The 17,763-nt window shown below is 42.4% G+C and overlaps 1 protein-coding gene across 1 annotated transcript in view; it reads left to right on the forward strand.

Moving 5' to 3' along the window:
- The window catches only part of arsg (arylsulfatase G), a 22,851-nt gene extending 6,214 nt beyond the window's left edge, over positions 1-16,637 (forward strand). The window contains exons 4-12 of the mRNA XM_085284071.1: positions 10,099-10,334; positions 11,738-11,852; positions 12,057-12,203; positions 13,531-13,742; positions 13,830-13,910; positions 13,999-14,107; positions 14,345-14,465; positions 15,357-15,447; positions 15,889-16,637. Of these exons, the coding sequence (XP_085140197.1) occupies positions 10,099-10,334; positions 11,738-11,852; positions 12,057-12,203; positions 13,531-13,742; positions 13,830-13,910; positions 13,999-14,107; positions 14,345-14,465; positions 15,357-15,447; positions 15,889-16,169 (1,393 nt within the window). The 3' untranslated portion in view covers positions 16,170-16,637. The remainder of the gene's footprint in view (positions 1-10,098; positions 10,335-11,737; positions 11,853-12,056; positions 12,204-13,530; positions 13,743-13,829; positions 13,911-13,998; positions 14,108-14,344; positions 14,466-15,356; positions 15,448-15,888) is intronic.
- The last annotated feature ends 1,126 nt before the right edge of the window (positions 16,638-17,763 follow it).

Below are 17,763 nucleotides of genomic sequence, written 5' to 3' on the forward strand. Positions count from 1 at the left end.
GATGATTGCTCCCACAGTTGATTTTTTCACACCAAGCTGCTTGCCTATTGTAGATTCACTCTTCCTAGTCTGGTGCAGGCCTACAATACTTTTCCTGGTGTCCTTCGAAAGCTCTTTGGTCTTGGCCATGGCGGAGTTTGGAGTCTGACTGTTTGAGGCTGTGGACAGGTGTCTTTTATACAGATGATGAGTTCAAACAGGTGCCATTCATACAGGTAACGAGTGGGGACAGAAAAGCTTCTTACAGAAGACGTTACAGGTCTGTGAGAGCCAGAGATTTTCCATGTTTGAGGTGACCAAATACTTATTTTCCACCCCAATTTACGGATAAATTCTTTACAAATCCTACCATGTGAATTCATGGATTTTTTTTTCACATTCTGTCTCTCACAGTTGAAGTGTACCTCTGGTGCAAATTACTGACCTCTGTCATCATTTTAAGTGGGGGAACTTGCACAATCGGTGGCTGACTAAATACTTTTTTGCCCCACTGTATAGTTCAGTACTAGTAAACTCAGTGATGGAGAATACTGCTGCTTTGACAGTCATTAAGGCTAAAAAGGCTTGGTGTTCACAGGGTACTGTATCAAAGAATATTAATGGAAGGTGGACTGGAGGGGACAATTCAATTAAGTAAGCGCTTTGGCAACAGTGGGATGGAAAAATGCTCTTTTAACAGGAAGAAACTTCTAGCAGAGCTAGGCTCATGGAGGGGCAGCCATCTGTCACGGCCGGTTGGGTTTGAGGTGAGCAACACAGGATGAAGGCATGCTCTGGAACTGAGCTAGAGATTAATAATAAGTAATTATTATTAACCACACTACCACAATTAGTTAATAATTAGTGTCACAGGAAAAGATGTACAAGCAACAGGGATGGTTCCAACCTCCAGAGCATTACAAGGAGTGGAGTGAAGATTTTGTCAGTGCATCAAGAGGTAGCACACATTGCTGTCTTCTGAAAAAGAGCTGTGACCTTTGCATTTCTAATTAAGTCTAATCTTATCTGAGCTCAGGGGAAAAGTAAGCGGACTGTTGTTCAGTGGCCCAAAATTCTCTTTTTAGACAAAAGTCAATATTGTGTTTAGAAATCGAGGACCTGCACTCTAGAGGAACACCAGAGAGATTAAGAATACAAGTCCGGTGGGAGTCTGTGATTTTGAGTGCCATACTATCTTCTCATATTGGTGGCGGATGGTTCAGTGTGTTTGATGAAATCCACAATCAGCTTAGTCATTTTTGAGCCCTCCATCTATTGACATTCTTTATGGAGATGCTGATTTCCTTTTCCAACAAGGCATAGCACATGGCAACTGTGATGGACCAAGTTGAAAAAGCAGGAGGACTCAAAGGAATGAATAGAAAATAGGGTTTCCATTTATTTAACCCCAAAAATCATATTTACAAAAATACCAAATGTTGAGCTCATAAAAGAGATCAAAGAAACAAATCGAAGCTCAGGCAAAGACTGCAAATTTAACAAACCAAGCAACTGCCCAAACAAACATAACTGACCTAACAGGAAATGACACACAAGGGTATATATAATGGCTGATCAGACCACTATGACACACGAGGGGTAACTAGACAAAACACAATTATAAACCACGAAAATGATGCAGTACTGTGTAACCCATATCAACTACTCCCTGTCACATGACCCACGTCAGCTGATTTGAGGTCCCTCTTCTGATTGGCTCCTTCCATGTCGCGGCAACTCTGAAAACCGGCTGTGGAGGGATACTTCCGGGTTCGACTCCTGCTGTGGCTGTGAGCTTATGGCATTTAGAACGGTGTTGGAAAGCAAAGCGTTTTCTCCCCTCAATTCATCTTTAAACTTTAAACTCAGCGGTCAGGTTTTTTTTCCCCCTCTTTGAATTGATCTTCTTCATATTGAAGTGGCGAGCCGGTAGGACCATTCTTTCTTTTCCCCCACTTAGCCGTCTTTGGATTACGGACATATTTCCCCCTTGTATGAAGCTGGACCCTAAGGAGGAATACCTTAAAAGTGAACTTTAAAAAGAAAAGGACCAAAAAAAAAAAAGGACTCTTAGCAAAAGGACTCTTGCACAGAAAAATCACAGCACTGATTTATTATTTAATTGTGGACATTTACGTTGTGTGTTGTGTTAATTATTTTGTTCCATTTCCCCTTTCCCCTATTTATTTAATATATTTTTGGTACAAGACATTGCAGTTTTTGGTCTCATCATTCACACCATCTGGGCTCCATAAAGAACTATTTCTTCTGCGCGTCAGTCAGTAAATTCATCCATTGACATAAACTAGTCCTTAAATAACTTAGCGTTACACGTGGCGAGCCAGCCAGGAGCCTGATGGGTGAATGAGTGGGGTTTTTTTGTGTTATTTGATGTAATTTGATATTCAGTATTTTCTGTGGTTTTGATAAGGTCCGCGACAAGAAAAAATGAAGTTTATTCAGGAAAGTGGGGTCAATGTTGCACATTCTGTCATTGTTTCTGGTGCCACGAACACTGAGAAAGATGAGGAAATTCTTGATTATTTGAAACAATACGGTCGTATAAAAACGGTTATTTTCGTGGATGACGCAAATAGTGTTTTTTACAAAAACCTGATCGTTGAATATTGTGATAGTTCTGCGTTAACTGCTCTTAATACGGTTTTCCCATATACTCATCGGTCAAAGAATCACTCGGCTTTGACTTTTTGTGTAAGATCGCTTGCCGCAGAATGCACAGCCACAGGAGGAGTCAGGACCCCTGCAGATTACCTCGGTGAGCTCAAGCAACTTGCACGCTGCAGCGGCAGGGATTTTCCAGATATTCTGCGGGAAATGATGGGACAAGTTAGTGAGCATCTGGAAGGAATCGAACAAGACAGTGACTTAGAGGGAGCCTCAGTCCAAATTGTGGAGCCTGCATCATCTCTGCCTGGCCAGCAGGGGTCGTTGTCTGGACACTCCACAATCCCTGAGACAGCTACCAGCAATCCCTCACCTGACCAACAAGGGTCACTGCCACATCCACAAAGATTTTCACTGTCACAGACTGAAATGAACCCCCCAGAAATACAAAAAGTAGTGGTGGAGCATGTTGTAAAAACAGACACCGTACCTGCATTCAGACTTCGTCCTTTCTCTGGGAAGATCCCCAAACCAGCCAACGAAACAGATTATGAGACCTGGAGATCTCACATTGAACTGCTGTTAGCAGATCCAAATTTGGCACCTCTACAGATCACTCGTCGCATCCTTGAAAGTTTGCTACCTCCAGCAGCAGATGTTGTGAAAGGGCTGGGCTCAAACACAATTCCATCCATCTATTTAAAAGTGTTGGATTCTGCTTTTGCTTTAGTACAAGATGGTGAAGAGTTGTTTGCTCAATTCCTGAATACGTTACGGGACCCGGGTGAGAAACCCTCTGCTTTTTTGCAACGTTTACAACTCACATTGAACACTGTGATGAAAAGAGGTGGTATCTTGTCTTCAGACTTCAACAAACATTTACTCAAGCAGTTTTGTCGAGGATGCTGGGATAGCGATATCCTAAACAAACTACAGTTGGAGAACTTGAGGAGCGATCCCCCATATTTTGCAGAGCTCCTCCTACTGCTTCGAACTGAGGAGGGTAGACAGCTGGCCAAGGAGAATCTCATGAAGAAGCACCTAACTGCATCCAAGCCTCGTGCCGCTGTTCATTCGCAGAGCACATGTGCTTGTAGCCATTCAGACACCAAGGCTATTAATGAGCTGAAGCAACAGATGCAGAAACTGCAGAGTCAAATGGCTGCTCTTCTCTCACAGAAATCTCAATTCTCCAAGCCAGCACCACCTCAACTCAGATCAGCACAACCAAGACCCTGCAGCAGTGCAACCAGTTCCCGGCCTAGAGCAGGCTACTGCTTTAAATGTGGAGAGGATGGGCACATGTCAGCAGGATGCGCCAACCCTCCGAACCCGACACTGGTTCTGAAAAAGAAGAAACAACTTGAAAAAAGACAGCAGGCTTGGGACAGCAATCACAAATCGTCAAACTAGAGGCAGTCTCTGTGGAGGGACAGACGGAGGCTGCAGTCGACCCATGTCCCAGTTACAAGCAGGATGGACATTCCATCACATTGCCTAAAGGACTCATTGGAACCAGAAGCACAGCACAGGTCACGATTGGAGGAACTGTATTCAACTGCCTGTTAGACACTGGGTCTCAGGTAACCACCATCTCTCACGCCTTCCACCATGATTATCTTTCTGACCATGAAATACAACCTCTGAAAAATCTCCTGGAGATAGAAGGAGCAAATGGCCAAGCTGTTCCATACCTTGGTTATGTGGAGCTGAACGTCACTTTCCCTCCCGACTTCTTGGGTTCCACCACAGCTGTTGACACACTTGCCCTGGTAGTTCCTGATGTCCAATCAGCTCAACAGCCGTCAATACTGATTGGTACGAACACTCTGGACTTGGCATATGAGAAAGCATTCTCAGACCAACAACCCTCCATTCCAGCGCCACATGGATACAGAGCGGTGCTGAAAATCCTTGAGCAACGATACAGACTGGCCAACAGTAACCATCACGGAATCATCAAGCTGCACACTGACGGACCACAGACCATCCCAGCTGGAAAAACTGTTGCCTTGGAGGGGTTAATTTGCGGACGCTGCCTCCAGGCCGAGAAGGCTGTGTTGGTGGAACATCCAACTTCGTCACCTCTGCCAGGTGGCTTAATGGTCCCGTCTTGTGTCATGGATTTCCCTTCTCACCAGCCATACCACTTACCTGTGGTAATCTGCAACCAGTCTGATCATGATGTAACCCTCCCAGCCAAAGCCATCATTGCGGAGATCAGTGCCATTCAGTCTATTCAGTGTCAGGAAAGGAGTCATGACAGTATGCCTCCTAACCCTGTGACCTCTGGGTTCAACTTCAACTTTGGTAACTCCCCCTTAACACCGGAATGGAAGAGTCGTATTACTGAGAAGTTAAACGCCCTCCATGATGTCTTTGCAAAACACGACCTTGACTTTGGGAAAACCAACAAAGTGAAACATCAGATCAAGCTCTCTGACCCTACTCCCTTCAAACAGCGCCCAAGACCAATCCATCCTCAAGATCTGGATGCGGTGCGCCAACACCTGAAGGAGCTGGTTGACTCTGGGGTCATCAGAGAGTCAGAGTCACCTTTTGCATCACCCATTGTCGTGGTGCGAAAGAAGAATGGGAGTGTGCGGCTCTGCATTGATTACCGGAAACTAAATCTGCAGACCATCAAAGATGCATATGCATTGCCAAAGTTGGAGGATACTTTTACAGCTCTCTCTGGATCAGAATGGTTTTCAGTCCTTGACCTTAAATCTGGTTATTATCAGATTGAAATGGAGGAGGAAGACAAGAGCAAAACAGCATTTGTATGTCCACTTGGATTCTATGAGTTCAACAGAATGCCCCAGGGAGTCACAAACGCACCCAGTACCTTCCAACGACTAATGGAAAAGTGCATGGGAGAAATGAACTTGAAAGAAGTCTTGGTCTTCATTGACGACTTGATTATTTTTGCACCAACGCTTGAAGAGCATGAGAGGAGACTACTGAAAGTCCTTCACCGTCTGAAGGAATTTGGACTCAAGCTCTCAGTTGAAAAGTGCATGTTTTTCCAGAAATCCGTTAAATACCTGGGGCATGTTGTGTCAAAGGATGGTGTGCAGACAGATCCAGATAAAATCGAGACACTTAAGTCCTGGCCGATTCCAAAGAATCTTAAAGAACTTCGCTCTTTCCTGGGTTTCGCAGGATATTACCGTAGGTTCATCCAAGGCTACTCTAACATCGTTAAACCTTTGCATGACCTTACTGCTGGATATCCTCCATCACAGCGGAAACTCAGAGCCACCTTCAAGCGAGAGCAATATTTGGATCCTAAGGAACCACTTGCCAGTCGCTGGACTCCTGCATGTCAACAAGCCTTTGACACAATTATCAAAAAACTCACGACAGCACCAGTACTTGCTTTCGCCGATCCCCAGAAGCCTTACCTTCTCCATACAGATGCTAGTTCTACTGGGCTAGGAGCTATTCTGTACCAGGAGCAACAAGGACAAAACCAGGTGATTGCTTATGCGAGTCGGGGTCTGTCGAGGTGTGAGTCCAAATATCCAGCTCACAAACTGGAATTTCTGGCTCTCAAGTGGGCTGTTACGGAGAAGTTTCATGACTATCTCTACGGCACCAACTTCACTGTCATTACTGACAGCAACCCACTCACCTATCTACTTACCTCTGCTAAATTAGATGCCACCAGTTACCGTTGGCTCTCTGCTCTTTCTACATTTTCATTCAAAATCATGTACAGATCTGGTAGGCAAAATCCAGATGCTGATGCTCTCTCTCGCAGGCCACATGGAGAACTCTCCAATGACCAGATGTCCCAAAAGGAGAGGGAGAGAATTCTCCGATTTGCCCAACATCATCTGGATCAGTCTTCCTCAATTTCCATCGATCAACACACAGTCAAGGCCCTTTGTGACCGGCAGCTCGTTTATAGTACGGCTGAAAAGATGTCCACCACCGCACTCATCCAGTCACTAACTGCCCATGCCGACAGTTTGCCTGACAGCTTCGTCAACGACACTCAGTTTGCACCTCCTGTTGTTCCTCAGCTGACGAATGCTGAAATCGCTGAGAGACAGAGGGAAGACCAGACCCTGAGGCATGTCATATTGCTGCTAGAGACTGGGGAAAGCCCACCTCCCGTCTTGCGGGATGAACTCCCAGAACTGCCCCTTCTACTCCGAGACCAACATCGCCTGGAGCTCCAAAACGCCATTCTCGTGAGGAGGAGGCAAGTTGGGGACCAGCTCTATCACCAGTTAGTGTTACCTCAGAAATTTCGGGCTGAAGTACTGTCAGAACTCCATGACCAGATGGGTCATTTGGGCATCGAACGTACTCTTGACCTCGTACGTCGAAGATTCTACTGGCCAAAAATGGCCAATGATGTGTGGAATAAAGTGAAGACATGTGAGAGATGCACCAAACGAAAAGCCTTACCTGAAAGAGCGGCACCCCTGGTGAACATTCGAAGTTATCGACCTCTGGAACTGGTTTGCATGGACTTTTTATCACTGGAACCCGACAGGAGCAGAACCAAAGACATCCTGGTAATAACAGATCACTTTACCAAGTACGCTGTCGCTGTCCCCACTCCAAACCAAAAAGCAAAGACTGTCGCCAAATGTCTCTGGGACAGTTTTCTGGTTCATTATGGTATCCCAGAAAAGCTCCATAGTGATCAAGGACCAGACTTTGAGTCACGCACAATAAAAGAACTCTGCAAAATGGCTGGCATTCACAAAATAAGAACTACACCATACCATCCACGAGGAAATCCAGTCGAGCGCTTTAACAGAACACTCTTGAATATGCTTGGAACACTCACCACAGAAGAGAAAACTCACTGGAAAGATTTTGTTAAGCCCTTGGTCCACGCATACAACTGCACCCGGAGTGATGTTACTGGCTACTCACCCTATGAGCTCATGTTTGGTCGACAACCTCGCCTCCCGATTGACCTGGTCTTTGGACTGCCTGTGGACGGCAATCAACTGACTCATTCGCAATATGTCCAGAACCTGAAGTCAAATCTAGAAAAGAGCTACAAAATTGCCATTGGCAATGCGGAGAAGCTCATGGAAAGAAACAAGAGCCGTTTCGACCAACATATCACCCCCTCTGAACTGGACGTTGGTGACAGGGTGCTGGTACGTAATGTGAAACTCCGAGGCAAACACAAAATCGCAGACAAATGGGAACCAGACATCTATGTGGTGGTAAAAAGAGCAGAAAATCTTCCAGTGTACACTGTCCGACCGGAGAACAAATCTAAACCGATTCGTACTCTACACAGAGATCTCCTATTACCATGTGGATTTTTGCCGCATTCCACTCGAACCAACCGAACAACTGTAAAACCAACCAGGAAGCAGTCATTCAACCCTTCTGATGAGGACTGTGCACAACCTCAGTCAGACGATGAGGATGAAATGATACCGCATCAATGGTATGATCCTGTATCAGAGCCTCTGCAATTCACCACTGTCCACAATCTGCCAGAACCGTCATCCGCCGTTCCAGCCACTGAACCTTTACTGCCGCTGAACAACCTGTCATCCGGACCCAACCACCATGTACAGGGACGTACATGAGATTGAGGGGGGAACCTGTAACCCATATCAACTACTCCCTGTCACATGACCCACGTCAGCTGATTTGAGGTCCCTCTTCTGATTGGCTCCTTCCATGTCGCGGCAACTCTGAAAACCGGCTGTGGAGGGATACTTCCGGGTTCGACTCCTGCTGTGGCTGTGAGCTTATGGCATTTAGAACGGTGTTGGAAAGCAAAGCGTTTTCTCCCCTCAATTCATCTTTAAACTTTAAACTCAGCGGTCAGGTTTTTTTTCCCCCTCTTTGAATTGATCTTCTTCATATTGAAGTGGCGAGCCGGTAGGACCATTCTTTCTTTTCCCCCACTTAGCCGTCTTTGGATTACGGACATATTTCCCCCTTGTATGAAGCTGGACCCTAAGGAGGAATACCTTAAAAGTGAACTTTAAAAAGAAAAGGACCAAAAAAAAAAAAGGACTCTTAGCAAAAGGACTCTTGCACAGAAAAATCACAGCACTGATTTATTATTTAATTGTGGACATTTACGTTGTGTGTTGTGTTAATTATTTTGTTCCATTTCCCCTTTCCCCTATTTATTTAATATATTTTTGGTACAAGACATTGCAGTTTTTGGTCTCATCATTCACACCATCTGGGCTCCATAAAGAACTATTTCTTCTGCGCGTCAGTCAGTAAATTCATCCATTGACATAAACTAGTCCTTAAATAACTTAGCGTTACAACTGCGTGGTTTGTTTATAAACTAAACACCAAAGAAGAAAATCAAAACCACTGAACCCTAAACTCAAATATCTAATCAAATACAAAAGCTTTTTTTAAATTAAAGAAAATACACATTCTCCCCTTCAGCAGGAAGTGGTGGTGCGGTCCAATTATTGCTCTTTGTATTTAGTGGTTTCAAACCATGTCCACCCCCTTTTGTCCGGCAACTCCCAGGGATGATGGCAGGTAAGTAGTTAGTCAGAAGTCAAACAAAATAATGAACTGGTATGAATACATAACCTAAATGTGCGCGCTTGCAAATGGAACAAATGTATCCAAACCAATCAATAAACTTATTGGAAACTAAAATGTGTTATTGTGTTCAAATGAAGAAATGAAAATACACAAGCGTTACCGACTTTAGAGTGTGGCCATGGATTTGGCCGTCACAGCAGCAATGCCAAAACTACTACCAAATAAATTGTTGACCATGTTATTACTGTTTGATTAGCAAGCCAGTTTGCTTGACCTGAAGTCCATAGAGAAAATATATGGGATATTATGTTAGAGGAAGACTTTGAGGCAGGAAGTTAAGTTACAAGTGGAGCCTTTATTTGTGAGTCCTTTTAAAGACAAAGTTCTCACACAGACCATGGGAAAAGGAACAAAAGTGGAAGCACAACAACAAGAAAGCATGACAGAAGGCATCAGGCAACACCGGAACAAACAGAAATCCAGAAAACGTGAAACACAGGACATAAAAGCATCTTGATCATGTATTTACACAGATAACACAGAGTAGAACACACAAGGAAACGGTTCATAACAAGAGGAGTCAGTATGAGAGATGCATACAGTCACAAAGCCATGCAGGATAGCTAGAACTAGACACTAAAAAGAACTCTCCATTGTAAACCTGCCAACAACCAAAAGTCAGATAATATTGAGACAAGAAGACTCCTGCACATTAACCAAGATGAAAGAGACAATGAAAGTTATGAAGCACAGATACATAAACAAAACAGGGAACACAGTCTGGGAAATAGAATAATAAAATCAGAAGTCAGTGATTTTGCAAGAAAATTTCACTAAAATGACAGTGAAATAAAGAAAAAGTGAAGCTTGATGTGGTTAGAATAATAATGAAAACTAAACAGAAACTTAAAAAATTCAAGAATAACACAAAACCACAAGATGGTATGACGATAAAATATTTTTATGTTTTTAATTCTCTAGAATGACCGACTTCCACTCCCCAGCCTCGACATGCTCTCCGTCCCGTGCTGCTATCCTGACAGGTCGTTATGGCCTAAGAAACGGGGTGACTCACAACTTCGGGGTGAAGTCTCTAGCTGGCCTGCCTCTGTCTGAAGTTACCTTACCCCAGCTACTACACAAGGCAGGATATCACACTGCCATGATTGGGAAATGGCATCTTGGACACAATGGACTATACAGTCCAACTAACAGAGGTATGTGGGACATTTAAGCAAAGTGTCTGTCAACTTCATGTAGTGGAAAAAATAGCAGTTAGTTTTAGATAAGAACTATTTAAGTGCAAAATATAAGCATAATAATATAATATAATAAAATAATATAATGATATATTACACTGTGTCATTATTCATTTAACAAAAACTGAGCCAAAATGTGGAAGCAGTGTTTAAAAAATAAGTGTAGTCCATGGTTTAATAGCTTATAGAATCACCTTTAGCAGCAATAATTTTAAATATTCATTTTCTGTGTGACTTTGTCCCCCATGTTGTCTTCCCTCGCTTTCAAAGGTTGCTGAGGTTTATGCACAGCTCTTTTAATGCCCCAACATAGTATTTTAGTCAGGTTGAGGTCTGGAATTTGACTGGGCCATTATAACATCTTGATTTTGTCTTTGTCAGTCATTCTGATGTGGATATGCTGCTACATGTGGGATCACTGTAATGTGTTGGACAAGCTGTCAGACAGATGGCCTCACATTTCACTCTGCAATACTTTGGTACATCAATGCAGAAGTCTTTGTTCACATTTAACATCACAAAACTAAACCATTCTACCTTTAAAACCTTTGAAACGACACACACTGTGCTTTCTTTTACCATGACAGTATATTAGACTTTTGCTTTTGTCACTTCAATATGTAAACCTTTGATACACAATTTGATACGCAATTTTATTTAAATGTACTGATAAGGTTTCAAAAACTCTGTTCTAAATCACAGTAAATTGTATGTTTCAACTGGAAACCACAAGCTATTCTATACTTTGAGAATTTATAGAAGTATAAGAGTGTATAGTCAGCTGCTAAGAGCTGCTAAGAGTTAGCAAAACGGCAGCAGTACAGCCAGAAGAAATGCTGAAAAAATTAATGTGCAGGAATTTATCTAGCAGTTGAGCATTCGATACTTTTTGTGTGTTTCACATAAAACAGTGATCAGTGGGTTAATGTAGACAGTTTTCCTGTTGCACAATGCTGTATCTTTCCACTTAAGTTTTGTTGTTTGGTATCTGTGAAACATTTCCCAACCTCACTGCAGGGAGCAGACTGCACAGGGTCACTAATCACGTCCTCCAACCAGCTGTGTCTAGTGAGACAACATATTTGCACCTGACAACACACAGGACAGACTTACAACTGCCCCTGTCCCATCCCCTTCCCTGCACCACAACCACAAAAGTTTCACATCAGCATCTTTAAAGCACTGACTAGCCTTGTGCTCAGGCAGGTATAAACAGGTAGTGCAGGGAAAAATACCTGACTACTCTAGTTACCATAAGGACATGTGTAGAGAGTTGAGAGATAAGACCTTTTTTATGGTAAGGTGATAACATGCTGATACTTTGATCAATATTTGCAATATTTTCTATATCTCTTGTGCAGGTTTTGACTACTACTTAGGTATTCCCTTCAGTAATGACATGGGATGTACTGATATCCCAGGATATAACCTGCCCCAGTGCCTCCCCTGTGACTCACATGGACCACAAGTGATCAGGTGTAGTACTGTGACAGTGTCACACAATAATGAAAGTATAGGTTGCACAGTGACTAGCAATACTTTGCAAGTAGCTATTTATTTATTAGAAGTATTTTTTTTTTTACTATACTATAACAACCATGAATGGATGCCAGTTCTTTCTTCCAAGGCCTCACCAAGCGAAATGTAGTTTTATTACAATCTATTGCTTTTGTGCTCTAGATTGAAGAGGAACATACATGGAGGTTGTTATTCCAGAATCGGCCTTCCTCTGATTGAAAATAGCACTATTGTGGAGCAGCCGCTTGACCTGTGGACACTAACAGAGCAATACAAGTCTGCTGCACTCCGGATTATACACAATGCAAGGTACAATGAGGTTGCACTAATTTACACAGACCTTACACCTTCCTAGTACTGGGTTGAACCCAGTACAGAACTGTATGAGCTAAAAACATATTTGCACCTCCTGAGTTACCTGTGTTAAGTTTAGAAAGGTTACTGTAGTGCAAATATGCTGTAAAAAAATGTACATTAAAGCAGCACAGCGTTTCCTGAGCCTTATTTTGCAACCATGTGTCAGAGCCAAAAATGCCCTAGTTCCCTACAGCCAGGTATGTTACATCTTTCTTTAGACAATATGCGTGTGTGTGAAAGTTAAGAAGTGAAATCTGATGTGATTTAGAGTTTCACGCATTACTTCCACAACAATAGAAACTGTTGTCTGTTACTATGTCTGTGCATATGATTCTCTTTGAATGATTCCACGTGAGGCTTTTATCATCGGCTTGATCTGAACAGTGTTTCAAAATGCTGCTTTATTGCCTGAGGATATGCATGTACTGTGGATCCTCTGTCGACACATGGTGGGGGGGTGAAACCAGGTAGCTCTTGCAGACATCTGTAGTTGATTGCCTTGGATGACAAAAGGAGAAACTGCTGCAATCTACACAGTTGTCTATGTTTATCGTAATGAAAGAACATTACCACAATGTTTTAGTATGGCTCTGTGGTGTGCATTATGACTTCTGAACCATTCCTGATGGAAATTGTTAATAACAGAATATAGCCTGCTAACAGAGCAGTAGAGTATATATTTTTGAAATATGCTATATTAAATTTACAAACATAACAAAAAACATGCCTTTATGTTACATGACTGCATCATTTGAACGAGTGTAGCTGTGATTGTAAGTAATGAGCTGTAAAGACATAGAAGGGTTTTTTTGTTTGTTTGTTTTTTATCAGTGAAGCTCTTTTAAGTTGATAATGCTGTGTTTTGGATGGAAAAATTTAATTGCAAGCACAGAACTGCTTGTTTTTTGACAGACATGGTTTTGTTTCAGTTTAAGCATGAGTAAAAATGGGTAATTCTGATGTAGAAGCTGGTTTGGAGCTTTTGAATGAAGCACAATACAGCACAATAGCATGGCAGATATCCTGAGGCATCATCAGCAGGAAATACACCGCTGATGGCTGCTCTCCAAGTACCCCATAACTGTGTTTGTCCAGGATTACTGTTATGTTGCTGTGACAAGTGTCTGAAATAGTATTTGGCAGTCAGTGAATGAAGAGTTTGTCAGGTCATTTACCTTTAATACAAATCTGCTTGTAAGCCAATAGTTTATTTTTTCAATGCAGCATCCACCAGCCTTATTTTTTTGACACAGTTTCCTTTTATTAATTGTATTTTCAGTGAGCGAGGACAACCTTATCTGCTCTACATAGCACTTGCTCATATGCACGTCCCCTTGGCCCCTCCACTATCTCCAGATGCCCCTACCACTGATAATCACCCAAATAGTGGAGTGTATGCTGCCAGTCTGCGAGAGCTGGATAGTCTGGTTGGGGCAATAAAGAATGCTTCTGAGGCCACAGACAGAGACAATACACTCATCTGGTTCACTGGTTGGTCACCTGGATTCATGTCTGATATTCTGACAAAGCCTGTAATACTGTCTTGAATGTCTTGCCTTGTGTGCACACTCTTTACAGGTGACAACGGTCCATGGGAACAGAAATGCCAGTATGCAGGAAGCGTAGGGCCCTTCAGAGGCAAATGGCAGACCAGCAAAGGTAAATAAAATAAGCTTCCTGAGCAGTATAACGTCCACTTTATTGCTTTGCATCATCATATTTACATTTTTTTCTGCCTGTGTACTAGGTGGCGGTTCAGCTAAGCAGACTACGTGGGAGGGTGGTCACAGAGTGCCTACAGTGGCTTATTGGCCTGGAAGGATTCCTGCAAATACCACCAGCTCGTCCCTGCTCAGGTGCACCACTTTAGTAGCGTGCACAGGCTAGTTTATATCATTTAAATAGGTATACAGTATGCATACAATATATTTGTGAATATAGATGAGCAATTTTATAGATCCTATAAAATATATGACTACCGTACACGGTCATAAAGCCAAAGAGTACAGAAGAACCTTGTTTACTGACTCACCCAACAGTCTTTTACCAGCCATTAAAAACAGTGCTTACTCACTCCTTATCTCTTTGTGCAGTGGTATGGACATCTTCCCAACTGTTCTGTCTCTGGCGGGGGTAACACTCCCTTCTGACAGACGTTATGATGGCATTGATGCCACAAATATCCTCCTACATGGTGAACAGTTGGGCCATGAGGTGAAAAAAAATTTCACTTTGAATTTATATTTAGCTGTATACACTTGCTGGCCACTTTGCTATGTACACCTGTTCAGCAGTTGTTAGTGCCAGTCAGGCTGGTCTGAGTATTTAAGAAACAGCTGATCTGCTGGGATTTTCCTGCACAACCATCTCTAGGGTTTGCAAAGAATGGTCCAGGAAAAGGAGATAATATCCAGTGAGCGACAGTTCTTTGGTCAACACTGCTTTGTCGATGACATAGGTCAAAGAAGAATGACCAGCTGATGGGAAGATAACAGTAACTCAAATAACCACTCATTACAACCGGGGTTATCAGAAGAGCATCTCTAAATGCGGGGTCAGAATTTGGCTTGAATAGAATAAAAGCATTGAACGATCCTGGCTTGTGTCCATGGTTCAGTCTGCTGCTGGTAGTGTAATAGTGTGAGGGATGCTTTCTTATATTCTCTGAGAACTAATTGAGTACCAGTCGTTTAAATGCCAAAACCTGAGTATTGTTGCTAACTATATCCATGTTTTTATGACCACATGTATCCATGTTCTGATAGCTCATTCAAGTAGGATAAAATGCCATGTCGCAAACCTCACAATCTCTTACACCTTTTGGATGTGGTGAAACAAGCAGTTTGCATCATGGGCATGCAGATGACAAATCTGGGCCACTATTTGACACTATCGTGTCGACGTGGACCAAAATCTCTGAGAGTTTTGACAACTTATTGAATGCTTTGATTATTTATACCGTGAAGATTTAGGGCAGTTCTGAATCCCAAAGAGGGTTTAGCCTGGTATTAGCAAGTTGTATTACCAAGTGGCCTGCGAGTGTACTTTTCACAGTGATGTTGTATTTTTGAGTTGCCTGCAGACATCAATCCTTCTTTTCTGTAGTTTCTCTTCCACCCTAACAGTGGTGCTGCAGGGAGGTTTGGTGACCTTCAGACAGTTCGCAGTGGGAGACACAAAGCTTTCTACATCACAGGTACTGGTCAAATGGAGGGCACGCGTGCCCACCATCCACAATCCATTACACTACAGTCGGGCATGATGTCATGTTATTAAAACAGCTTGAGAAACAAACTTCTCTAATGCTGATGACGTGTTTATTCACATATGTTTGCAGTGCTGCTTGTTATGCCCTACCACTGTGGTGGATGGTTTACATAATGTCATCATGGTGGTACCAGACTGGTGACCCTGCTCTGCAGACAGATGTTTAAAAGAGAAAAACAACCCTAAAGGCTACATTGTAGCAGATTCATTCTCATCCTGAAGCATCATCTTGCAAAAATCTTTGCATTTATTTAAATAATTCTAAACCCTGAACTAAAGTAGTAACTCAGCAGCGTTTCAGAACACTCTTCAATTTAATGTAGGCGAAAAGGGGCTTATGGGGAATGCATGTATTCCTGTTTCTTTATAGGTGCAGCAGAAGCATGCGGTGGAGAAACAGGAAAGCAGCAGGTCCACGATCCTCCACTAATATTTGATCTTGAGCGTGATGAGGCTGAGGAAACACCTTTGGATGTCAAGACAACTGAATACCAGGTGGTAGCGGAGAGGATCGCTCGGAGGAGGGAGAAGCTATTATGGGACATCGCCACTGACAAGTCAGTGTCCATCGCAGATTACAGGACAGACGAGTCAGCAGCACCGTGCTGTGACCTGACACAGACTGTTTGTCGTTGCCCCAGGCTGGGTTGAGGGTGGGATTCACATGTAAACACTCACACAAGAGGCTGATAAGACAGGCTCACAGCTGGAGAAACAAGTCTCACTCTTTAAAAAAATGTGATTAGCACTTTGTTTGTAGAAGAAGCCATTAGTGAAGGGGTTCAATGGCCAGAGGCTACAGGACATGTACAAACAAGATGAGAGGGCAAAGAGAAGTAGGTGGATGAACTTTGGCCTGTTAGTAAAACAGTGGCTGGAGTAATTCTCAGTAATTTTAGAAAAATAACACATCTTATATCAGATCATAAGACATACTAAATTTAGTGGATAGGATTGGGCTTAGGGCAGAGACTTTTGTTGCGACAATCAAATTTTGGAGACCAAACATCTGAAAATAGATCCTTATTGTTATCTTGTTGAATATTTGATGGCTTTTATTATAATATTCAAACATTTATAATATAATTACAAATAAAAAACAAACAAAACAAAACTTGTTGCAGAGGTCAAATCATTTCTAAGATTTAATGAGTCTCTGGTGTAAATGTCCAGTATTGAACAGCTCAATGCAGCTCACAGGTGCCCTAACAGCGCCACCTTCTGGCAAGTCATATTACTATGTTACTTATTACAACAGTACTATAAAGAAATGTTATATACACATTATACACTGTAAAAACCCATTAACATATATTTTACGAATGTTAAGTCTATGTGTTGATGTGTAACACATTACACAAAAAGGATACTTAATGCATTAATGTAAAAATAACTTGACGTATATGTTAACATATTCAGAATTATTAAGTAAATAACACGTTTTTTAGGCTTGCACTGAAAACAATGGACCTGTAGCTTTGTCGTGTACAGCTCGTCCCAGGATTTGCATTTAGCTGTCGACTGCTGCACCTACAGAGCAAAATATTTCATCAGGTTACATTTGTGACTCTGCAGGATTTTTCAGTCTCGTGTATTGCTACCATAATTAGTATCACAGCTGCATCGGCAAGTCATATGATACTTATGGCATGTATCGTGATTTAAATAGTGTATTGTATAATATCTATGTATAATTTCTTTCTGAGTGAACTACTGCTTGTCTCTCCTGAGGTATCATACATTTTTATGACCACTGATTGAAATGTTCTGGAGCCCCATACACAGGAATGGCCCTGATAAATGTCCTAAGACTTAACATTGCACTTGGCTTGTTAAGAAGTAAAATCTTAGGTGAGTTTTAAGCATACCTCCCAGGGACCAGTCACACTAGGGAAAACAGCGGTCGGAGACTGCTGTGCGGAAAAAAAAAATTATGCCTGTATGCAATTAACTTGCAGTGGTATTGCCTTTGAAATGGTCTCTTCAAAGACAGATCATTTTGAAGCAATGCTCAGCTGCTGTCTTTAAACCAACTTTGGTGCGTCAATTTGGCAATAAAACTGGGATAAAACGGTAATAAGACGAAGTCAGTCTGCGATAAATTTTTGATTAAACAGGGTTAAGTTGGCACTTAAGCGCTGTATGCAATAATACCCTAATTGAAATCTGTTGCCGTCTACCTCAGTCCTCAGTCAGTCCTACCAGAGCCAAGGGTGGACTCAGCACAAGTGGACTGGGAAAACTT

This window comes from Mchenga conophoros, linkage group LG8 (genome assembly GCF_057382185.1).
Source record: "Mchenga conophoros isolate Kocher_MC1m ecotype Shallow Benthic linkage group LG8, M_conophoros_male_GT1.1, whole genome shotgun sequence".
NCBI classification, from domain to species: domain Eukaryota; kingdom Metazoa; phylum Chordata; class Actinopteri; order Cichliformes; family Cichlidae; genus Mchenga; species Mchenga conophoros.